Raw genomic sequence first — 25,764 nt, forward strand, 5'->3', positions numbered from 1 at the left:
CCGCAAGCGCTGAAGAACGAAGATTACGAGTGCGCGTTTCCTCTGAATACACAGTGGACTTTTATGGACCTGACGAGGATTTCGTACGAGGACATCTATTTTTTTTTTCTTAATCTCCAAACACTTTGAAGTCTGGGAAGTAACGGATGAAGATACCTGTGTGTTATTGTAATAAAGTTTAGGATTAACTGAGCGAGATGGCGCATCTGTCTTTGTACTGCCTGCTGTCTGTGTCGCTTTTGCAGTTGGTAAGGAGCCAGTTCAGGGCTTATACTTCCGTTTATCGATTCATTTTCTCTTTAATGTGAGTTTATAGATATTTGCCCCCTAGGTATAGTGTTCTGTTTATTATTTCCAAAAGTTTCAGAAGTCACATACGGTTTCTCTATTCGTGAACAGGTGGCTTCATCGGGTGTATTTGAATTGAAAGTTCACTCGTTCAGCACGACACGCCGCTTCTGCAGGAGGACGCGAGACTGCAACATCTTTTTCAGGATTTGTCTGAAGCATTCGGAAGACGTCATCTCCGCTGAGCCTCCGTGCACCTTCGGAACCGGACAGACAAATGTCCTGCGAGCGGACCAGAGCTCTATAGCCAGCAGCGCAGCCATCCGGGTGCCTTTCCACTTCAAGTGGCCGGTAACGTTCATTACGCACTAGATTAACTTTAGTAAACAATATTCCAGTGTTTCATGGTGTATTTAGTTAAATGAACATTCTTTACATTACTGTCTAGATGCACTTAAGTTTAACACTTACTGTAAGACCATAAACAAGACCATGCAACAATCTGGAACTGTCAGTTCATAACAAATATGTGACCCCGGAAACACAAAACTGGTCATAAGGTTCAATAAAAAAAAATAAAAAAAAAAAATTGAGATTTATACATCATCTGAAAGCTGAATAAATAAGCTTCCCATTAATGTATGTTTGTTAGGATAGGAACATATAACTATTTGAAGCAACAATTTGAATAGAATCTGAGGGTGCAAAAAAAAAAAAGTTAAAGTTGTCCAAATGAAGTTCTTAACAATGCATATTACTAATCTGTGCTACTTATGACTGGTTTTGTGGTCCAGGGTCACATATAAGTGGAAGACAATAGAGAATGTTTGCTTCTCAGTTTCAGCAAAGATGATATGATACTTTTTTAACATCTAAAATAACATCTTGTTCTTTTCAGGGGACGTTTTCTCTTATTATTGAGGCATGGAATGCTGAGTCTCCGAAAGAGCATCATGACTACACAGGTGGGCTACACAGTGTGATGGAAAGCAAACATACAGACATAAGAGTTTAAAAAAAAATTTATTTATTCAATTATTCCTTCAAGCTTAAGTTTTTCTTTATTTTTCCACAACAGAGAATCAAAACAACCTGATCAGTCGTTTAGCAACACGAAGGCGCTTGGCGATTGGAGAAGACTGGTCTCAGGATGTTCATTTTGGAGACCAGAGTGAGCTACGTTACTCATATCATGTTTTCTGTGATGAGTTTTACTTCGGTGAGGCGTGTTCGGATTACTGCCGTCCTCGTGACGATACACTGGGACACTACACCTGCGATGAGAACGGAAACAGGGAATGCCTGGAGGGATGGCAGGGAGACTACTGCTCTGACCGTGAGTACCACCTGTGTGTGTCAGATGCTCAGAGGTCTGCTTAGCCCTTTGGGATTGTATGTCTAGGACTCTGAAAAGAAGCAGTCCCACACTCCCGTTCCTGATGACTCTGTATTTATGTGTGATTGTGGTTTGTGTGTTGGAACCTGAGCAGCAGGAATACATCCCCTTATCTCTCCTATCTTTGTGTGCATGTGTGTCTGATGGAAGCTGAGCTGCTTCTCTAGAGCTTCTACACTTCTTTTGTTCAGCCGAACAAAGAAACCCAACAGATACATGCTAGAGGGTCGTTCTGTGTGTGTGTGTGTGTGTGTGCACGCTTGCCACAGCTCAAAATACAAAAGAGTGCATTACCTCTGTCAGCTCACCAGCTGCTGGCCCCAACACTTAACACACCCATTCATCTGCTCTCTCCAGGGGGCGTGGTGTGTGTGGTGTGCATAACCCCCCTCTCTGTCTCCTCCCATAGCCATCTGCTCTTCGGACTGCAGCGAGCGGCACGGTTACTGCGAGTCACCTGGTGAGTGCAAGTGTCGTCTGGGATGGCAGGGGCCATCCTGCAGCGAGTGTGTGCATTACCCAGGATGCCTGCATGGGACCTGCTCGCAGCCATGGCAGTGTGTGTGTAAGGAGGGCTGGGGAGGCCTCTTCTGTAACCAGGACCTCAACTACTGCACCAACCACAAACCCTGTGCTAATGGCGCCACCTGCACCAACACCGGACAGGGAAGCTATACCTGCACCTGCCGGCCAGGATATGGGGGCACGAACTGTGAGCTGGAGATTAACGAGTGTGATTGCAACCCCTGCAAGAATGGTGGCAGTTGCAATGTAAGTTCATGCTCGTATGATAATAATAAAACCTTATTTATATATAAACAGTCATCAGTTATCATACATAATAGAATGGGTGTACATAATAGTAAAACAATATTTACATGTAAATCAATTTAGAATATTTGAAATGCTGAGCATATATATATATATATACTACATTTTACGTAACATGGCATTTTAGTAGATGCAGCATGTTTGTTCAAAAATAGAAACATTTGCACACTTAGCTTCGATTTAATGTATTTTATTTAAAAGATTATTATTAATAGAAAATTAAATAAGGATAAAAAATGTTTCAATCTATGTGTCATGATTTAGGTTAAGTAAATATGCTCTGGTGTGCTTTATGTGCACAGTGGATTTTGAAGATCAAAAATTATTTGAGACCTGAATTATGTTTAAACTTTGCTAATATCTGTATCTTTCTCCTTCCCTGCAGGATTTGGAGAATGATTACTCCTGTACATGTCCTCAGGGATTCTATGGGAAGAACTGTGAGATCATTGCGATGACATGTGCGGATGACCCCTGCTTTAATGGAGGGACATGTGAGGAAAAAATCACTGGTGGCTACGTCTGCCGCTGCCCCTCAACCTTTACCGGATCCAACTGTGAGAAGAGACTGGACCGCTGCAGCCACAAACCTTGTGCTAATGGTAAGTGTTTGTGTTGGACAATGCATCAACAAACTGTATTTTACTTTAAAGTGGTAGTTCACCCAAAGGTAAAAATTCTGTCAATTTCTAACCCTCGTGTTGGGTTTCTTTCCTTTGTGGAACACAAAAGGAGAGGTTTTAAAGAATGCTCACACAGCTCATTCAATGAAAGGGGTTGGTGAACACAGACACTCAAGCTCCAAAAAGGGTTAAAACAAAATCAGTGAAGTAGCACATATGACCCATACACTAAGTCTTCTAAAGGTTGTTTTATGTGAGGGGAAAAAACTGCAATTTAAGTACTGTAAAAATCTTGCTTGACAGCTGTGGTCACCATTCACTTTGATTTGATTAAAAAAACTGCTTAAACTTTCCACTAAGCGGTTTCAGTTCTAAACATTTTTACCCATCTACACACATGTACATGTGCTACTGTTACAGTATCTGTTACACTTCCTTTCTACTCCTGCTTATATGTAACCTCTTCTCTCTTCTGCTGTAGGCGGTGAGTGTGTGGATCTGGGCGCTAGTGCTCTGTGCCGCTGTCGCCCTGGTTTCACCGGCCCTCGCTGTGAGATGAACATCGATGACTGTGCCCGCTACCCGTGTCAAAATGCCGGCACATGCCAAGATGGCATTAGCGATTACACCTGCACCTGTACACTAGGTTTCACCGGTAAAAACTGCAGCCTCCGAGCAGACTCTTGTCTAACAAACCCATGCCTCCACGGGGGAACGTGCTACACACACTTCTCCGGGCCAGTGTGTCAGTGTGTGCCTGGGTTCATGGGTCCAAACTGCGAGTTTCCTGTGCAGGGAGGTATGGAGCTGATGGCGCCCCGGGTTGGACGGACCTCACCTTCAGCGGTGGCGGTATCATGTGTGTTAGGTGTGCTGGCTGTGTTTTTGGGAGTGTGTGTGGGACTGGTGGTGATCAGGAGGAGAAGGCATAGACTGCGCAGACAGCAGCTATGCGATTCAGTATTTAATGATTTGGAGACAGTGAATAATTTAGACAGGCAGCACTATCCCTATGACAGAGACTACGGTCAGGTGAAACCCTGCAACACTGAGGGCAGAATTTCATTGGCAGCTTCTCACACACTGCCTGCTGGGCAGGACTTCCTGTGGAGTGCTGGAGGAGGTCTTAGATAAGGCAACACACACTTGTACACTCATGCATACACTAATGTAGACAAGCGAGCATAAACACAGATACACAAACTCACATGCAGGGATAAGAATTTGGATGTAGCACTTGCTTTTGTCTTAATTATTATGAATGAATGAATGAAGTATGTTATGACTGAATAACGGATTGGACCTTTGCCATCTGTATAGGTGGAAGACTCTGTAAAAAAACAAAAAACCAAAAGAAATAAACAAGCACATCGTTATGCTGGGCTTTGTGAATCTGTATATGTATATGAAGACGGACACAAGCCCTGAAAGCTGATACAGACTTGGGTTGCAGAACTCTATACACAGAGAACTGATATCTTTATACAAAGATAAAGAAGTGAAAATAACTCTATACAAAGAGAGCTAAGTAAGGAAATACCTCTATTGAAAGAGAAAGAAGTTAAACTGAAGAGCAGGATTAGGTGTTCTCAAGTCAAACTCTGGGCTTTGTATAGGACTTATTAAAACAACTTTTTTCCTCTCTTATAAGAATGAGAATATCACTTTTGTTTATTTGCCAGGATTTTGCCAGCAACAGGTGTTTTAATAAAAACGTTGTAATAATAAACAAACAAATAAAAATGTGGCGAGAAAGTAAGCAAGCAGCAGTCAGGAATGTGATTAAACTATGTTCTTAAGGCCCAATGGTAAGATTTTGCTCCAGTTTTGTATTGCGTATTAAGCAGTGTGTTTTCTTCCTCGACTGACATGAGGAAATGTGTCATTGGTTCTTAAATGTTAAATTGATTTTCTTCAATGGGGTTTATGTCTAATGAATGTTTATTTCTTTTGTCAGATGTTTCCTATTAATTTAATCCTAAATTTATGCCTAAGTTTCTATTTTGCATTTTTGTACTTTTGCTTTCAATCATTGTCTTGGCTTTGTAAAGAATTTATGTTAATTTATTTTGTATGTCTTTGTTACTTTACTGAAAGAAATAAATTATATGAGAAACGCCTCATTCTTTCTTCTTGTACAATGACTGATCATTAGAACACCATTTCGTTTTCAAAATTTCAAAGTTTTTCATATACATTTTTTTCCACGTCATTTTAATGTATCTTTAAATATACCATTAAATAGCAGATATGTCATTAATGTACCATTAAAATAGCAGAAATTTAGTTAAAAAAAAAAAACGAGCATCTGACTTTGTGCATCCAATCAAGTCCAATCAAATCCAAAAGGCGAAGTTCAGATTCTTCTGTCCGCGCGGCGCGCTCCTCAAGCGCTCAGTCTCAGACAAGCACAGGCACATGTAACATGGCTGAGGAGATACATACCGGTCATTCCCCGGATTTAGACAACGCTCGAGAGCACGGGATGAACATGCATAAGCGCCAATCGCGCGTTACGGTAAAATACAACCGCAAACAGCTTCAGAAAAGGTTGGACGTGGAGAAATGGATCGACGAAGGGCTGGACAAGCTGTACGAGGGAAAGGTGAGTGTCCACACGCATCCTCACAGGTGCAGCTGGTGCAGAGTTGATACTCGAAGAAGCTACAGGTTAATTACCTCTAGAAAATAAGTATTTTGATGGAAAAATAAACGATAGCGATGCATTTCAAATGCCGTGGAGACACATGCTGTGTCATTCGTTATTTTGAAATGTTTGACTGGTGAAATGTGTGACAGTTCCTTTTCTAAGAAGTTGACCACAAACGTTTTGTACATGTAACTCTTAAAATCAGGTTCAAGTACGAATATTCACTTACTTTTCTCTCCAGTAAATTCACAAGTTTTCATTTCTGCATAGTTGAATGTAGTTAACTTTACAAACTAAAGTTATCTTGTTTTGTTTTAAAGTCCATGAACACGTACGCATGGATCAGCTTTTGTTTACAAATGTTTGTAGAGACGATAAGTATCTAAAGAATAAGAATGATACTTAAATGCATGAGAAATAAGTACATGGAATACAGACATTTTACACCACTCAATGAAATGAAAGGCTGATAACGTGTGTATTGGCATCTCCTTATGCACTTTTAAATGGAATGAGGTGAGACATTGTTCTGCAAGTCTCACATTTATGAACAACAGCCTTTGTTAATGTAAGTGTGTGATCGATGCTGTGACATTAATATATCTGACAGAACAATATAGTTGTTGGATAATGTTAGATATGTTGGCTGCCCATAAAAGGCGAGAAGGACCAGACCTCTGGGGGTACCGGGGAAGGTTCTGCTTTCTCTCCCTCATTTACAGAGTGGATCACTTGGTTCTATTGCTACCTTACATGGGCACCCCCTGAGAAACAGTCAAGGGCAGCAGCAGGCAGGACGTCTAAACATAAGCTGTGTGTGTAGTGAGACCCTGTCCCACAGTAAGAGACGGCAGAGATATCTCTCGGGAATTGTGCTATGTGATCTGTTATCTCTATTTCCTCCTCAGCTTGTGTAGGAGAACGTTTTCCACTGAAATTATGGAATATTGAGAAGATATTCTGAGAAACTGTAGGCTGCTGAAAGGTCAATGAGATATAACGGGCAGTGTTATGAACTGGAATACATACATGAATACTGTGTGGTTATGTCAAATTTACAGTTATATATATATACGTCTATATATATATATATACAGTGGGTACGGAAAGTATTCAGACCCCCTTACATTTTTCACTCTTTGTTATATTGCAGCCATTTGCTAAAACTGTATATATGTGTGTGTGTGTGTGTGTGTGTGTGTGTGTTTGTGTGTTTCTTTTCTGGAATAGTTCATTATTTCAGCACCCTCAATAATTTTTGTTGCTTTGTTTTGTTTATTTTGGAGGACATGCCAGAAGAAGTGAACATTGATGATTTGTTGGATCTCCCAAGTGATGAAGAGCGAACACACAAACTACAGGTCCCATAATCCTCTTCTCTCTCTCTCACACCACATCCTGTATTTAGGCCTTGCCATATTTACGTTTACATTTATGCATTAACTAATGCTTTTGTCCAATGTAACTTACAAAAGAGTGACAAAAGCTATTTGTCAAAGAGCCAACAATTTTCATATAATATACAATGTCAGGTTTATTAGGCAGCAAGATGCAGGAGAAATGCAGAAAAGAAATAGAAGTGTTTTTCCCAATGCTCTGGGAAAATCTCTCACAAATGGCAGGAAAATTAAATTAAAAGACCTTCTAGAGAAGAATAAAACCGCTTTAGTAAACATTTCTGATTGTGTTGTTGCCCGACATATTAGTGCTCAGATGATACATTTATTTATCTATTCAAAATATTGGCTCTTTTTTCCATTTTTAAAGTTTGTATCTCCCATGAAAATAACATGTAGAAGATGGACCACTGACCTTGAAGTCAGCAGCCTGACATTCTACTTTTAGATGAAGATGAGTGGATGCCAGAACTTTTATACCATGTCCCTTGACCTGGGTATTTGCAGGGACCCCCTTTTCAACATTTTTTCTCAGAAATAAAGCCCACTATCATTTGTCTGAATGACAATACAGAACCATTTAAGGCTTTATATTCTCTACTGCGTGCACATTAGTTTACAGAGTTGTAAATACTCTTAGTAATATTGACTTAAGCTAATTTAATTGAATTACATTTAGATAAAGTTATTGAAAATGACAATCAAGAATGAATTTGTTTACGTTTGTTTTACAGGTTCTTCTGCAGACCTGCACCAGCAGTACTGAGGTACATTTCTCAATCCTTCATCCATAAATCCTACTTGCTTTCCAAACGTTTTTCTTGTTCTTTTTCTATCTTTCTGTTTACTCATCTTTAGTACCCCTCTATGGACCTCTCTTGTTTTCTCATCCTTTTGTTACTCTACCTCTTCATCCCTCTTTCCCGCTCTCTCCCTCTCTCTCTGAGGAACGCTGCAGTGGCTGACACTCCCTTCCACGCGTTTCTCACAGTGATCACAATGAATGAATGATTTGTTCTCTTTCTTTCCCCATGCCCCTATTTCTCTCAGTTAGTACAAAGCCATTCTTTCATTGGGGCTCTTTAACAATGTTCTTTCTCAGCCTTTTGATTAGTGTATGTACATGATTGTTACTATGCGTGTATGCGCAGAAGATCGTGTGCCTCTGGGTAAGCTAGTGTTGAAGTGCTGACACACCATGGAAAATCAGTAGAGAGGAACGTGGCATTTACCGCATACACATAAACATCTGAAAAACGTAATCAGGTTTCACATTTGAGACATACCAAGGCACAATTCTCAACATTTTCAGTTTGATTAAGAACACGTTTTTGCTTTGACACATGCAATACACAGCCAGAATAATGGGGAAAATGCATTTTGGAGAGATGCGTTTTTTTTTTTAAAGATTTAACTTATTTAAACTTTTATTTTATCTTTTAGAATGCTGTGTCATTAGATGCTGCAAAAGACACGAGACGCGCACAGTGGTCAAACACATCTGTCTAGCTTGTGTTTACATAGAAAAACAATGGAAGAGTTGCACACTGGAATGGAAAAATGCATTCTGTGTGAATGGCCACTAATAGTGTAAACAAAAACTGCTGACTGGTACACATACACATCTGCTGAAGATATTTAAGAGTTTTAGTTGGTTAACTCTGAACAACCAGTAGAAGATCATTTCTGCATGTTATATATTTTACAGCATATTTTCTATATTTTGTTTTTCAACATGTGCTCTAATTATGGAACATACCTAATATTATACAAGATTATGATCAAACATTACATCTACTATATAATTAGTATTTTGAATTAACTAGTTTGTGTAACAGGAACACTTGACTGTAATTTGAGTAATTACAAATATTTTCATGCTTATTCTGCACAATTTCTTCAAGCGTGTACACCTAGATTAAGGTTATTCTGTGTGTGTGTTCAGGCTTTTATTGCTGAGCTGTTGCAGAAGCTGCATGGTCTCCATAAACAGGAAGAGCTGCAGAATGAAGGAATTGAGCATCCCTGTCTCCACACTTATCCCCATCACCATGGCAACATCCATCATCACGGAGGCAACCATCAACTTCCAACACATCAGACACTGTGATTGCATCCAGTTTGGATAATTGCGCTCACTGGACTGAGCTCCCTAACACAGACTCAGGACACACATATGATGCATCCAACTAGTTTAGCAACTCTGTAACTGTGAGGTGTTTGTTTACAAACTCATAAGAGTGGTATATTAACAGTGTTCAGTTGTAAAATTCCTCATCACTGTTGGTAAGTAAATCTATGCAGTAGTATTAATTTGTTTGCAGGGTTCTTGGTTGCTTGACTCGGTTAGGATTGATTAGTGAAACTAGCAGTATGCAAGTTTAATCTGGTCATATTTGTTGTTTTCGGGTATCTTCGTCCCCACAAATTCACAATACTATACTAAAACATGTTAACAATCACAAGAAAGTGCCAAATCCAAGTAGTCACTATATATATGGACATATTGTCACAGTTAATCATGTTTATAAATTGAAGATTTCATGCAATAAATGTTTAACAAAAGTAACAATTATTTTGAATTTGTGTGTGGTGTTAATGGCAGGTGAAAGTGAGCATCTCCGTATCATCCACCAGAGGGAGAAGTAATACAGAGGCAGACACACGCCCTTCTGTCCGAATTTTAGTGCCTCTCACCTCTAGATACACACTAAAGAGCTAGGTCTACGTGACACTAAGGCAGGTATTGATGGTGGTGCCTTCTATTTATGTCTGTGTTTTTGCTTCTTCAGCTCAGTGCAAAAATACGAAAGTAGTTGTATTTGTTTTTGTTTTTTAGGTTATGCAAAAATTGTCTGTAAAGATTCTTAATTATCCAGGTCATAGAATGTTCTAGTACAGTGGTTCTCAACCTTTTTGACTCCAAGTCCTCCTTTGTCTAAGATGATATTAAAAGGCCCTCATATCTAACCTGATATGTACCGCTAGTACTTCTGTTGTAATAAAAATAAACTGTAATAAAACTGATGTTGGTTAAACATTTTTATTAAGTGTTTTATTTTAGGAATTTAATTAAGACTTTGAGGCTTTGATTTTTAAGATTTTAAGCCCCCCCTGGAAGTTTGCCAAGGTCCCCTAATGGGCACAAGATCCCTGTTTGAGAACTACTGTTTTAGTAGATTCATTCTAGTCAACTGGATGTTCTTGACCACTTATCCAAGAGGCCAGTGGGCTTTGTGCTAAATCATGCGATTTCATACCATTCCTAAAGCATCCAAAATGTTGAGTTCTTCGGATTTTTCAAGAACAATTACACAAAATGAATCCAAACCTTGTTCCTCCTTTGTGCTTTAAAAGTATATTTTTATACGGTGTCATCTTATATCGCAGGTGTATAAGTATGAATTGACAGGAACATCATGTGACAGTATTTTTCTACTTTGGAGTGTATAAAAATAGCTGAGGTGACTATCATTAAATTCACTGGAATGTAAGGATTTTGCTTTCAAACTAATGAAATCTTAAATTTGAGGTGCAAAACCTGGGGTTAAGTGCCTTGCACAAAGACGGACTTTTGATAAGTCACACATATATTGTTTTTGTTCATTTTTATCTGTAACAGTCAGAAGAGCTCTGAAATAAAGCAACTGCCAATAACTAAATCTTGGTGACAAATGCAAAGCATTCGTATATGAGAATTACAGGAATAGCCAATTCCATCGCTTCTAATAGGAGAGTTTTAGTATGTCACCTGTTTAAGATTAAGGTTATTGACATTAAGAACATTATGATTATTAAAAAGTAACTGTTGAGGTGCTCACTGTTTGTCAAAACTGTATTTGAAACTACATGTTTTGTTGGTTGTGTGTGTGTATGTATGTATATACTGTATATAAGTGGTGTGTGTGTGTTTCTGTTTATTTAGGGAGGGTGTCTCTTTTTCCTCAGGAAAATGCATCATCATCTGGTAGCAAACTGAATGGCTGCCTCCGACATTCCAATACAAGGCCCCAAAATCTTGGAGACAGACACACACACTTTGCCCCTCTCTTACTGATAGGCTCTCTATCACTCTCACAGACACTGGAATGGATTTGCCCTGAGCTGACTGCCCACTGCAGCGTAAGGTAAGCGATGCATAGGTCCTTGTGCTTGTATGCTTGGGTTATTGTCAGTACATATATTTAGATTTTTGTTATTGTATTATCAGTCAAATTTAGTTTTACCGTTTTCTTTCTAAATACAGATGATAAATTAGTCACATGATTGTTTCAGATTAAGATTTGTATATGTACTTCAATATGTTATCAAAATTAAAACTAAAACCTAAAATTAAAACCTTTTTTAAAAAGGAGGAAAAGTAAAAGTCACTTTACAAAGTATGCAAGAACATATTTTGACAGAACAGTAAATGGAAAAAAAAATGTTTCACATGATACCTGAATTACAGGAATGGTTTTTACAGAAATTAATTTCATATATATAGTTAGCTGACACGCAGTTGCAAAGTTACTTATAGCTAGTAGAATGTCTAAAGAGTAACCATATATATATATATATATATATATATATATAACTAACTTTATAACTGTCCATAATAATTCAAATGTATATATATGACATATAACCACGCACACACTATTTATTTATTTTCTAAAACTCTTAATGGCAATTTTAATTAGTTATTCATATACACTTTACTGTTGCTCCCTGATCTGATCTCAAACACATGACATGAATAATGTGAACAAATATTTTTGTCTATTATTTTTTATTAAGTTAATAATTATTAGGTACTGATGATCCTGAATTTAATTAATCAGTTAATAGTGTAAATGTTAATTTATAACAAAATGTACTCCAAATGCCTCATTTAGTGCTTGGCAAATTAAACAGCTCCAGCTCAAAACATTATACTGCATATACACTGACTTTACTATTCCTGTAATTCAGGTATTTAGTACACTCTATAGCTTTAATAAACAAACAAGAGCAAATGTCCTGCAGACTGCTCTGTGCCAGAGTGTATTCTCAGATGTGTAACATCTGTCCAACATATTTCTGAAGGGTTATCAGAATTCCAAGTTATTGGTGTTGATGCCATTGAAATTCACCTATAACTAGGGATAATCATAATTTACATTATTCAATTTGCTTGCTTGCTTTTTTTTTTAGCTTGTTAATTGTACTAATTAATTGTTAATCTGATATTTATCTGATGCGGAGTGAAATCCTTTGCCAAGCACATTTTTTTTTCTTGCTAAAACTTAGCAATTCATTGTGCTTTCATTTCCTTTATGTAGGTAATCAAGCGCTGGTCCAGACTATTAGATTCTGTGGCAGTCCTGTTTCTACATTTGTCCTGTTTCTACATTACAGCTGATTTTCATCTGTTGATGTTTGTTTAATGTTTGTCTGTCTCTAAACACATACATATTATTAGAGAAATACACAATTTGTTCCTTTCTAAACATCAACATTTACAAGTGATGTTTTCCCGTCTTTTACCGGGAATTATGTAAGAACAAAAATACTTGCAGAAGGTCCACCTGGAATCCAGACAATAAATAACCAAATGGGTCAGTTTGATTTAGGTGAAAGATGCAAGTACTCATTCAGCTGACACAAATGCCTTGCTGAAGGGTACAATGGTGATGCTTGTGATTGATGAAACTAAAGAGTTTGAACCTAGAACCTTTTGGTTCCCAACACAGGTCTTTAACCACCACAACAGGGGAACTCTGCTCAGAAATAATGCAAAGCAGGGATGCTGAAACACAATCACAGGGTTCACTGTGTGCTACACAACAGCACCTTCCTCCCTCTCCCTTCCTCCCTTGCCCGCTCTCTCTCTACTCTATCTTCACCTCTTTATCTTAATATATATTTCAGGAATCTTTGTTCAAATTGCACAAGGAATGCTCTTAATGTTATTACTAAAGTACTGACCATTTTAAAATGTAGATTGCAGATTGTGTAGAATTTGTTAGATACTTTATTAATCCCCTGAGAGACTTTGCAAAAAGTGCGTGTGTGTGTTTGTGTTTGAGTAAGGAGTGTGTATGTTCTGAGAAACTCTGAGGACAGGAAACTATTCTGACACATCTGGATGGAAGCTTCCATTACAGGAGCTTAAAAACTGCTAATGTCCTCAAAGAACACACACATACATATGCTGTTAATGCACTCAGCTCACCGGAATACTGAACAATGAGAATGCTACAAGGCAAAGCCATTTAAGAAAGACCTGACAAAGGCGGTTTGAACAGGTTTTTAGCTCTGGTTACCTTTAAGCAGGACACAAAGTGCACTTCAGACATGCTTACTAACATGATACAGTATACAAGAAAATCTTGTTTAAATGAATTTAACAAGTAAATGTAATAAAAAATGAATAGTAATTTATATGTATATATAATCAATAAAATATATACATTTTCAAATGTAATCTAATTACTGAAAATAATTGACCTCAGTGGAATTTAATTGGATGTGACCTCTAAAATGACATCTTCAGGATATTAAACTCTAGATGGCGCAGTCCAATAGGTGTAGCTCAATCGGACATAATGACATTATCACATGGTGCACCTGATTGGTTCTTTTTGTATCAGAAGGCAATGAGCTTGCTGCTCAACATTCAAATACTTGGCTAGTGCTTGCTGTAACAGTTGCAGCACCCTTCAGAAACCCTTCACCTTCCCCAGCTCCACCTGTATAGGTCTGCTACTGGGTGATTCATGTATGCTATGGGGGTTATTCCATATATTATATGAGCAGCAGCAGTATTTCTGACATGCTCAAAACCAATGTTTTTCAATTACATGAGATAACAATTGATTCTGACTTATGTTACAATGTCCGTTTTGTGTTCTAGTTAATCAGTGACAGGATGCCCATCCTCAAGAGGCTGCCCAGGAGGATCAAAAGTAACCACAGCAATGGTGACCTCCAAAAGAGTAATCTTACTAATGGTGAACTAATCCTAAAGAGTAACCACAGCAACGGGGAACTCATTCTACCACCATCTGATCTGAATCCATTTGAGGGGGCGTGGGCAGGCATGGGGTGGAATAATGAAGAAGGTGGGGTCTGGGAGAATGGACAAGACTACCAGAGATCATCTCAGGTGAGCGAAGCACTGGAGAATGAGGCAAACGCAGAGCAGCGTGGAGGGTCAAAGGTCACTGAGGGATCCAAAGAAAAGAGAGGAACTCTGGAACGAATCTGTGGCTCGTCACCACTGAAGACCCTTGGCAAATTAGGCAAGGGCCTGCGTATGACCGGAAGAAACGTCTGGGGCGCCACTCCTTCACTACGGAGTGCCACTCTACCGGCAGCACCCGCCTCAGGAAAGAAAAAAAAGAACTATCGACGAGCCTCAGAGGAGATCATGACTTTACTGAGGTGAGAATGGTAATATGCATATTATGTAGCAGTGGTTCTCAGTGGTTATGCTTCCAAATGTTTTCCCATACTAAAATAAAACACAAATATGATTAAAACCAAACACTGGAATGTATCAGTATAATCATGAACTCTTTAGGCAAAATAATATACAAATAGTAAGGTTTTCTCAATTAAAATCACCATTCATCACCAGAGAAAAGACTGTTGTTGACTAATGTCACTGGAAGACCCAGCTGTGACAGTTTGATTAAAAATTAATAAGCTGGATGGATGAATCATTCACAATAAGATCAATAAAATGCATTCAATGCATTGGAACAAACCATGTTAACCACATCCCTTGACAATACTGTAGCACCAACTTGTCTATAAAGCATATATTTTTGATCTGTCCAATTTATAATGTTATGAGACAGTGATTTTTAAGGACGTATTTATGGACCCAGGAAAATGTTTACAATTTTTATTACAAGGATATTTAAAGAATCTTTTTTTAAATTGTGCTTAATTTAGTCTTTATTACAGTTGAATTTTATAAAATTTTTGTTTTTATTATTTTATCTTTATTGTATTAATGATATTATAGTGTGGAATGTTTCATTTGTATCTGCCGTGCAATAGCCAATGAAGTTGATATGACAACAAGACAGTGATTTTTAAGGACGTATTTATGGACCCAGAAAAACGTTTACAATTTTTATTACAAGGATATTTAAAGAATCTTTTTTTTAAATTGTGCTTAATTTAGTCTTTATTACAGTTGAATTTTATAAAATTTTTGTTTTTATTATTTTATCTTTATTGTATTAATGATATTATAGTGTGGAATGTTTCATTTGTATCTGCCGTGCAATAGCCAATGAAGTTGATATGACAACAACCATCCATAGCCCTTGACATCAACAACAAAAGAAATGTGATGCATTTCTTCCCACTGTTAAAAGCCACCATTTATTGCATTTATTTTGCCATCCTAATTGTGCATGATTGTAAATATGGAATATTATAAGTTATGTGGCATTGTTTGCATTTTGCAATTTTTGCTTTTTTCAGACCAGACCTGAAACCAACCAATTGAGAATCAGTGTTGCAGAGATCATTATTTCTGAGACTAGTTATTTTCTGCAGTTGTTGTGAAGGTATTCGAAAGGACATTTTTCTTAATGCATTTTCTCTCCTCAGGTTGGCAGGCCGTCGTAAGGAGAGTGAGCGCAGAGATAGTCTACCTACAGGTGATCTGACCACTGAAAACGAAGAAGACAGTCGCAGACGTCCCTCATTCCTACGAATGGTCAGTCTGAGCAAACTCAGAGGGGACTCGCTAACAAACCGCAGTTCGCAGGAAGACGATGAAGAGTCAGTAGAAGAAGAACCACCGGTCAAACGCAGGGAGCCACTATCAGGTACAACCGTGTTTTTGCTTTTATTACATCTGTACTTGTTTTTACCTTTTATGGCATGTATAAAGTGTAACTGTTCACAGTCAGGGGTCTCCATATCTGACCCATAACACCTTGCTCTTAATGAGCAGTATCAGGGTCCAAAAGTCCCTGTGAGTCACTGGCTAATCAAGAAACACTTTCACAGAGACAGGAAATTATACACTTTCTTTGTGCAGAAGATCCTACCCGATAAGCTCAGCGCAAGGAGAGAAAAATCGGAACCGTGTCAATGTACATCCTGTTCCAAAGACAACAACACATCAAGTGATTAAACACATGGCTGTAAATGATAAGTAACACTACTCAATCTCTCACTTTCTCTCACAGTGTTGGAGATCTTACAGTTAGTTAATCAGAGAGACCTACTGCTTGCCGACACGCACATCCAGGAGCTTGAGAGGGAGTGTGAACTTGACCCCTCCCTCTTGACACAAACCACACCCACTTCAACCACACCCAGTAACATAACTCCTCCCACACTCATGTCGTCTCCCTGGCTCCCCCTGTTGGCTGGTTCAAGTAATAAGGATTCTGGCCCAAGCATGTGGGACGGTGGGCTGCGCAAAGTGAAAGACGTCGAGCTGCTTTACGAGGCTCTTCAGAGAGAGATGTGGGATGTGGTGAGGGAGTCGCTACGTCAACCCTGCAGCGGGCCTCAGCTTGGCCTAGTGGTGCTGGTCATTCAACAGGAAGAGCAGGCTGACAAGGTCTGGGCCCTGCGGCAAGAGGCCCAGTCCAACGTCCAAACTGGTGACCAATCCGAAGACCATTCCCGGCCTTCCAAGCGTCCCAGGAGACTGCATCAAAGGTGGGTGGAGGCTGTGGGAGAGGCAGCTGACTGGTGTCTTCCACAACCAGGGGGCATCGCTGCAGGACAGATGGGCATGTATTTGGAGCGATTGAGGGGCAGAGTGGTGGAGGATATGGATGCGGCACGTCGGAATGTGGTGGCGGTTTATCCCGAGGAGTTTGGTGTGTTTCAGGTCTACATGCAGAGTTATCACAGGGCTGTTGCCAAACGACTGAAGACCGTCACTAGTGGACCCATTCAGATCACAGACACATACTCACTGCTGGACTGGATCTACAACATTTACAACAGGTATTTTTGCACATGTACACATAGATGTTGAGGTGTGTTTTCTATTTTTACACACACCTTTCCTGCAATCACATTCCACTTGGTTTAATGACCCAGTGGAAGAATGAGCTCAGGTCTATTAATATCAGATGCATTGTTTATTAGAATGAACAACAACGGTATTGAATACCTGGGAGAATTACTGTACACAGCCACAACACCGGTCTTGTATACTAAAAGTAGCCACTCTACTAATTTTTCAGTAGCTGTATTTAATGAAAATTCAATGAAAATGTAATGCATGGTTAGAAAATAGATAGGGTAAAATATATAGATTATATTGTGAACAATGTAAGCAGGATTTCCCCAATTATTTAGTCCACTTAAAGCTGCCTTTGCAACCTCACATTCATCTGCCTTTACTTTTGAGTGCAATGACCACATCCTAAAATCCAGTCAACAGCCAACAACCAGAAGTCCTTGCCCTACATTTTTTCTTTTTTGATAAAATGTTACAGTCATATGTACGTCACAAAATGAAAAAAAAAGAGATTTGTCACTCCTTCCTCTTCAGTTCTGACCGTAACAAACTACATTTCCTAACAAGTAGACAAAAAAACTACTGTACATCACTTTTTTTTAATAATGTCTCAGCTGAGGGAATAATCAAATAGACACACCTACATATATATGGTCATCTCTCTTTCTCTCATTCGTGACATTGAAGAGATGGATTCATTCTAACATAAGAGTTGAAAGTATAAAGAGCTAAATATAAAAAAAGTTTATTTTTTTGATGAGTGAATATTACTAGATTAAGTAAAGATATTATCCTGTATTTTAGTAATGGAATATAAAACTTTTAATTTGGGACTGCTTGAAAAAGTAAAGGTCAGAGTGTGCAGTTAAGAAGAGCTTCTGGAAATTAACAAAAAAAAATGGTAAAGAAGAGCTTGTCACAGTGTTCTTGAATTTTATGTGGAAATAAGCCCCTTACCATCCACAAATGACTATTAGACTAGTGAATCAGTTAATCATCTATGGCCCTCAGCACTGGAAATTCATGTAAATGAATCCCTGTTCTAAATTTTTGAGTTATGTAAAATAGAAAGTTGTTGTTGTGTTTGGCTGTTCTAGTTTGTGACACTCTTAAAAATAAAAGTTCTTTATTAGCATTTATGGTTCCACAAAGAACCTTAAACATCCCTGAAACTTTTCCATGGCACAAAAGGTGGGAAAAAATGTTCTTTAGATTATTAAAATGTTCTTTGGCTAAGAAAAAATGGTTATTTTAAGAACTGTTTACTTATAGGTTCTTTAGGGAGACCCAGATTGGTTCTTCTGACATCACTGCCCCTTTTTGGGACCTTTATTTTTAAGAGTAGACCATCACTCTAACTAAGATTGTTCATTCATTCCAACCCTGCTATCGTTTTGGTGCCAGCAAGCATACAACTCTGATTCAATTAAATATTATATCATTAGATTGTTAAATTGTATTTATAAAGTAAAATTGATGTATTTATTGATTTGTGCAGTTGTGGCCTAATGGTTAGAGAGTCATAAGGGTTTGTAACCAGAAGGTTGTGGGTTTGGTTCCCAGTACCAGCAGGAATTGTAGGTGGATTGTAATTAGGTTGTTACTTTCCCAACACTGAACAACATAAATACACAAAAGAACTTGGACATGGTAGACACTTATGGACACACAAACATGCACTAGTTCTGATGGTTAGTGTCTCATAGGGATGTCCTGGCTACAGTTGGAGCAATGGGCACTATAGTGTGTGAAGCTCTAGAACCTCTACTGCCTGAAGATGTCATAGACCGGCTGGAACAGGACTGCGTCGAAACTGTTTGGGTAACACTTTTAGAAAGGTTTTGAGTCAAATTATGCATTGATTATTAATCTCTGGAAACAAAATAATATCTGATGTGTTAAAATATATCCATTATGTGTGTATGCAGGACAAGATGACTACGGAGCTCTCGCAAGTTTTGGATGATGAAGAAAAGCGATGGGCTCAGACGCTGCACATTGAAGAGTATCAGTCTGGCCTCGCCCGTTCTGTTATACAGGTAAAACCATCAATCCCACACATGTACATCCATTACTGCCTTCTTTGGAATCTGACTGTATGCATGCCTTCCACTTTGCACATTTGGCAATGTATGTTGTTGTATGTGTATTTATAAGGTCGTTGTGAATATCTTTTCATATCCATGTGTCTTAATCTGTTTCAGAGGCTGAAGGTAGATTTGGACAGATCGACAGCTGTCAGTCAGCCACTAGGCGCTCGTGTTGCTCGCTGCACCTTGAATGGCCTTGCAGATTTCCTGCACAGGTGAGATGGGGACAAGAGAGTTTGATCATAATAATGCTGATGATGGCAAAAGCCACAGCAAAAATATTTATGAACTCATATAATTAATCTAATGATATTTAGATATTTACTTTATAAAGCTCAGAAGAGACTCAATAATCATGTTCACAACTATGGTTGGGCACTTTTTGAAATTGTGTTGTCCCTACATTATATTCAAAGAATATAATCTGCCTTTTGAATAGGGAAGTCTAAGATTATGAAATTTGTGTGTTTGTGTGTCTGTGTGGTATTTAGTTTCCAGAGAAAGGTTGAGATGTTCCATGACACGCAGTCAGAGTTTGGGGATCATGGGGATGGTTATGTCTCCAGGACCATCGCTCTTGTCAACTGTGTTCCACCTTTCAGGTTTTTCATCTTATTCACTATATCTATCTATTCCATCTTCTCCCAACCTGGCTGTTTTTAAGGACTGAAAAAAAATCTGTAAACGTCTTTAGAACTGTATATTTTCTACATTTATGTTTTGAAGAATGGAGGTTCTTGACAAACAATGCAGGTATCTTGCTAGAAAACACTGGGTTAATATAAAAAAAACACTGTCAGAAAAAAAATCTGTAGAAAAACAAAAAAAGCTACCAGTCATTTTCTGCCAGAACATTATCTGTTAAGTTCTGTTAAGGACATTTCCTTCAACCCTAAATGCGTAATTCAAAACATTGGTAAAACATCTGTGTAAAATCAAAACACAAAATTCCTGCATATTAACATAGTGCATTGGGCCCTATTTTTACAGACTTTTCTATAGTATATACTATACTATAATATACTATACTATACACAAATCACATTTTGCTTCTAAAATGTTGCGGTTTTATAGAGAATAGTCATTTTATAATAATGTGTATTTTGTAATATATAAAACAAAATAAGAGAATGTGAGTCTGTTCTTAGTCAGGAGAATCATGAGTCAACTGATCAGTAACCCAGATGCACAAGCTTAAAACAATGTTAATGAAAGACTTCCAAGGATAATAGAAATAATATAAAAAGAATAATGCAATGAAATGGCACTGAAATAAAAAAACAACTTGAATCCTGTGTTGAACTCTGTAGGAATTTTGTGGAGCGCTGTCATCTGTGTGATGCCCTTGGCAGTGAGAATGCCTCCCAGCGAGCTCAATCATCTCTGGAGCGAATTGTTAACCAGTCAGTGCAAGTTCTCTCGGACATACTGTTTGAAAACATCAGGGTGAGACCCTTGCACACATTCACATCTGGCCCAGATTTGACTCTTAAAGCATTCACGGATGATTTTCTGTCATGATTCCAGCCATTCTTCGATAAGCTGGTGAAGAGGAAGTGGCTGGAAAACACTGAGGCCTATGAGAGCATTGAGATGGCTATTAAACAGCACTTTAAAAAGTTCCGCAGAATGGACTGCCCTCCATATCAGGTACGACTTAGAGCACACGCATTCTCACACACTCACGGTTTGGTTGGTTGATTAATTGGTCATCTGATTGACAATCAGGCATTGGTGAATGAGGTGCACAGGCGAGTCCTGGTTGAATATGTTCGTGCCATCATGAGGGGGCGGGTCATCTGTACGTCACTCAAAATGAGGAAGAGAGTGGCATTCCGTCTGCAGGATGAGGCCAAACAGCTGAAGGCTCTTTTTAAAGATCTGGTCAGTGCCACTGAGTTTAATAAAGATTATGCCTTACACTATCTTAAATGATTTCCAAATATGATAATCCCCTTGAGAGGGACCTTAGGTAGTGTACTGTTAGGTATATAAATCTGAATATAAGCATAAAACTATGGTTGTCAATAGAAAAAAATGTGATTTGCAACAAGCCATTACAAATAAAATGGAAACTTTTATTTTATTTTATTTTATTTTATATTTTATCAAAAATGCCAAAACCAAAATTAGTTCATTTTAAACATTTTCAAAATTATTATATATTTTTTTCCTTTCCTAAGGAGTCAACTTCCTTCTGGTTGGACAGTTTGATTGTTCACCTGGCTGACATCATAGTTTTGGAGGACACTCCCTCTATTCAGATGGAAGTCGGGGTTTTGGTGAAGGAATTTCCAGATATACGGTAAGATCACCAAGGCGAATGAATCAAAACCACTTGCAGAGGCCTGTTCAAGAACTAGCAGGGATACCCAGAAATGGCAAGTGTATGGTTTGAGTTCTAACATACCCTCTGATCAGCTCCAGTCCGGGTTTATCATGTCCTCACTAGTTTGAGAAATTATGAAAACAATCATGGAGTGAGAGAAAACAAAGATTCTCTGACCCACACCTCGCTCCAGACAAATCCACTAACTGCTTGACTTCCACTCCACACCACATGCTCTATACAATACATCACACACAACACGTTTTTGCTTTTAAACAAGCAAGATGGAAAGCAGTGGAATGTGAAAAAACGCAACATGTAGAGACAAGGCGTAGAAGTTGAACAACATCTAGTAGCATTTTTAACACATTGTGTTCCGCGAGATGCTGCAAAAGATGTGAGCGTAACGTTTTCGAAGAAAAGTGAGGGTGGAATGCAAAAATGCATTCTGTGTGAACGGCCCTTTAGCAACTTGACCTTTAAACTTTAACTTTAAAGACCCGGAACCATGTGTTGTTTAAAAACTGCTATAAAACAGAAGCCAAATGTAGAACAGGATGTAGATTTTATATAGCACAAAACTGGAAGGAACATGTTTTATTAGCTCTTATAGCACTCAGTATATTAATATGTAACTTTGTCCGTTTACGTAACTATTACATTAATAAAATTTTGCTGAACACTTTTAGACCTACGGAAGGGTAGAACCTGAACTCTGTCGTCTTAAAGTGCTTTCATTCATGAAAAATCTGACATGTTCCCCTCTCATTTCCTTGAGGACTATTTTTCACAACACCTCTCTGTTTCCTGAGGTCATTCTAAGAATGTCTGACTGAAAATAGTTACCGTGGTGCTCCATCTCAGTGCCAACTTTCCTTTATGTGGACGGGAGGGAACAGCAGACAGTAAACAGGGGAATGGATGAGATGTGACCACACTTTAGTCCAGTGTTTTTGTTTGAATGAAGAGGAGTGTGTGTGTGTGTGTGTGTGTGTGTGTGTGCAGTCAGTCACTGGCTGGCAGTGCTCCTGCTTGCTGACGCACGACCCTCCTCAGCAGACAGGAAGTGGCTGTGGAGTACTTCCTGTTCCTGCCAGGTCACAGGAGACTGACTGGTGCCACACTCCAATCAAACACACACACACACACCAACTAGAGATCAAAAGCCAAAAAGTGGAGGCTACTTAACTTATCTTTGTGCTTAGCAGTGGTGCTTCCTGTTTTTGACTGTCTGTCTATGTGAAAGTCTGTCACAGACTCACACTGTCACATTGTTATCTATAGGCAGGACATGCCATCTTCTCAGTATAGAGCGCTGACTCTGAGTTTGCTTTTTAAGCCATGAGTGCTGTCAAGGGATCATTACAAAGAAACACATTTGGCTTAAATTTCTCATATGACTTTTCTCTGAATTAATGCCAGACTGCTCTTTTAGTAATATTACAGGTTTTGTGTTTTGTTTTGATCTCAAAGTTTCTCTTTGTCCCTTTATCTAAATAATGGTTTGAAAGGAAACTGATGAAACTTTGGTTTAAATGATTCTTTAAAAAAATGTTGATTTGTTCACTAAGCATCATCAGAAAAAATGTAACTGACAAGACAACATGATCAAGTCAAACTGATCTTTTTTTGATGCATGATATATCTGTTCCATATTTATCAGACGATATTAGAGTTTTTGTAATGTATTGCAACAGTTGGATATTGGATATTTCTTCATGCTGTTCATTTCTCTTATTTTTTCCCTTTGTCGTCATCGAATGCTCACTTAAAATGAATCTTCATAACACCAATAATTTAACACTTTTAAATGCAAATCTCAAAATGAATGTCCATTTTTCACACTGTACATTTAGATGTTTTAATAAGTGTTGTTGTTTTTAAATAAAACTATTAAAAATGTGGTAATTGAAATAAACCTGAAATCAAATAAAATATAAAAATTAGATGAAAACCGAAAACCTTAACAAAAATTAGAAATATAACTACGTTTGTTGTACTAAAGTATTATTACTAAATACTAAAATTACTAAAACTAAAATAAAAATGAAGTAAAACTACATAGAAATATTATATATATGTATATAATATATAATGTTAATAATGTTAAATAAATAATATACACTGCTGTGATTCCTAAATTCACTTGCAGCATTTTTACAGCTTTATTTTTATTTAACTAAAAGTATTTTTATTTTATTAAGGAATAGTATAGCATTTTAATATCAGCCATGTATAGCTGTAACATAAATAATTATAATTAATGCATCTCCACTTTTTCCATTCGTTTCTTATGAGCTTAAAAAATTTGTCTCTATTATTATTATTATTATTATTACATTTGGGTTTATATATATGTTTTTTCTACCGTGAGCAATGTATTTCTTGTTTAGTGCAAAGACAGTAATGTATGCTTTAATATATATGAAACATGAAATTTGAACCATGCCCTCGCTCTCTCATTTCATCTCCTCACAGGAGGAAACACATCTCTGCTATGTTGAATGTCCGTGGGATGGTGCATCAGACAGACCGTCAGGAGATTTTAGCTGTTGTCCGGGACTTGGAGAACAGTGACAGCTCCATCAATCTGCCCCGAGATCGTGCCCTCTTCTCTGAAATCGCAGTGGCCAAAGACATGTCCTGTCTGGTGCTGGTTCTGATCCGCTTCGGTCTGACTGTGTCATCGTGGGTCGCCAGTGCCCGGCCGCGCCGTAACCGCAGCAGAAGGAGTCGAAATGAGAAACATGCTGACGATAGACCACAATCAAGCCGTGCAAAGCGCTTTACTGAACCTTAAAAATAAAGAAATGCAGCATAACTACAACACATAGCATCCTGATATTTAAAAAAAGACACAATAAACGATAAATACACAGCATCACAACAAGTATTACATAATCAAATCAGTATTATATTAAGCAAAAGATGGCATAAAAAGTGCACTCAGTCAGTTGATTCAGACTAGATAAATGTGGTCAGAACCCAGTCAAAAAGGAGGATAAGATGAGGTTATGACAGCAAAAGTAAAATCACAACAATACTTGTCCTTCAGAGCACAGCTGGAGCGGAATAAGTCAGTGGACACTTCAAAGGACGGGAAATGATCTATAATTCTCCCTCGCTTTATACAGGGTGTTACTGGACTGCTGTATACTGACTAGCTGGACCTCTGTCGTGTGAACAGCCACATGATTTGAGAGGAGCGGCAGGAAACTCATCACTGTAGAGTGGGGACATGCTGAAATTTTTATTAGTGCAGGCTGTGTTCAGAACACTGCTTTAGCTTGACATTAAACCACACACAGAGCAGATGCACGTACATGATGTGTCAAACACCAGGTACAATTCTACAGTGCATAAACAGCTACGTTTCAGATTTTGAGTGCAACATTTAAAGAATGTGAATGTTAATTCCTCCGATTTAGTTCTTTTTTTGTACTAAAGTTTAGGATTCTGTACATCTAATTTCTTTTCATGTCTCATCACTATTCAGATCTGAAATCTGACATGAATTAAATGCTTGTGTGATTTTGTTTCAGGTAAATAAGAAATAAAGCCCCATTGACTCGGAAATTGTAATTAAATTGCTAGTTTTCTTTAACACTTTTCTTTTGTTTTTATACTCTACTGTTCAGAAGTGTGGGTCAGTAAGCTTTTTAAAATGCTTTTGAAGTCTTCAATTCCCACCAAGGCTGCATTTATTTGATCAAAAATACAGTAATACAGTTTTTTATTAGATTTTTTTTTTACATGTAATTTATATTTCCTTGTTATTAATACTACTGATCCCAAACTGGAGTGCTAATATCTGTTTTACTCTATGCCATTTACATGATAAATGTTCTATGAGTAAGTGCAGTTAATTATAGATTTTCAGTGGCAGGTGGGCTTCTCTCAGCTTTCATTCAGCTGTGTGGATTTCTGTGGGTTTGGGTTGAGTTGCGGTTGAGCTCTCCTGTCTGTCAGCTTAGGGATGTTTTGGGTAACTGGTCTATTCCTGTTGTTCTGAGAGGTGCCAAACGAGTCCTCTTATCAGAGCCAAGTATACACACCACCACAGGCGGCCACTTCCTTTTCAACACAACAACCCTGTTTTATCCCAAACAAACTGTAGTCGGAGAACAACGCACACACTTGTAAAAATAGACACATGTGAATAAGGTAAGTGAAGTCTGCTGGATTTT

General features: G+C 38.1%; 3 protein-coding genes across 3 annotated transcripts; all 3 read left to right on the plus strand.

Annotated features, from left to right (window-relative positions):
- dlb (deltaB) lies at nt 1-5,136 on the plus strand. Its single transcript, XM_016560524.1, has 7 exons — nt 1-248; nt 400-639; nt 1,187-1,253; nt 1,367-1,624; nt 2,094-2,455; nt 2,901-3,117; nt 3,620-5,136. The coding sequence occupies exons 1-7, from the start codon at nt 198-200 to the stop codon at nt 4,270-4,272; spliced, it is 1,848 nt and encodes a 615-aa protein (XP_016416010.1). The 5' UTR covers nt 1-197; the 3' UTR covers nt 4,273-5,136.
- A 359-nt stretch (nt 5,137-5,495) lies between these two features.
- Nucleotides 5,496-10,099, plus strand: LOC107746358 (protein phosphatase 1 regulatory subunit 14A-like). The gene is made up of 4 exons (XM_016560525.1): nt 5,496-5,743; nt 7,075-7,149; nt 7,920-7,952; nt 9,131-10,099. Exons 1-4 carry the CDS (start codon nt 5,564-5,566, stop codon nt 9,293-9,295), a joined length of 453 nt encoding a protein of 150 aa, XP_016416011.1. The 5' UTR covers nt 5,496-5,563; the 3' UTR covers nt 9,296-10,099.
- Nucleotides 10,100-11,130: 1,031 nt separating this feature from the next.
- On the plus strand, nt 11,131-25,136 carry LOC107746360 (tumor necrosis factor alpha-induced protein 2-like). The gene is made up of 13 exons (XM_016560526.1): nt 11,131-11,312; nt 14,063-14,592; nt 15,778-15,998; nt 16,365-17,139; nt 18,865-18,979; nt 19,087-19,197; nt 19,363-19,463; nt 19,740-19,850; nt 20,559-20,694; nt 20,776-20,898; nt 20,977-21,132; nt 21,432-21,553; nt 24,056-25,136. Exons 2-13 carry the CDS (start codon nt 14,078-14,080, stop codon nt 24,375-24,377), a joined length of 2,808 nt encoding a protein of 935 aa, XP_016416012.1. The 5' UTR covers nt 11,131-11,312; nt 14,063-14,077; the 3' UTR covers nt 24,378-25,136.
- The last annotated feature ends 628 nt before the right edge of the window (nt 25,137-25,764 follow it).

Source organism: Sinocyclocheilus rhinocerous, unplaced genomic scaffold, assembly GCF_001515625.1.
Source record: "Sinocyclocheilus rhinocerous isolate Xijiao unplaced genomic scaffold, SAMN03320098_v1.1 scaffold77, whole genome shotgun sequence".
NCBI classification, from domain to species: domain Eukaryota; kingdom Metazoa; phylum Chordata; class Actinopteri; order Cypriniformes; family Cyprinidae; genus Sinocyclocheilus; species Sinocyclocheilus rhinocerous.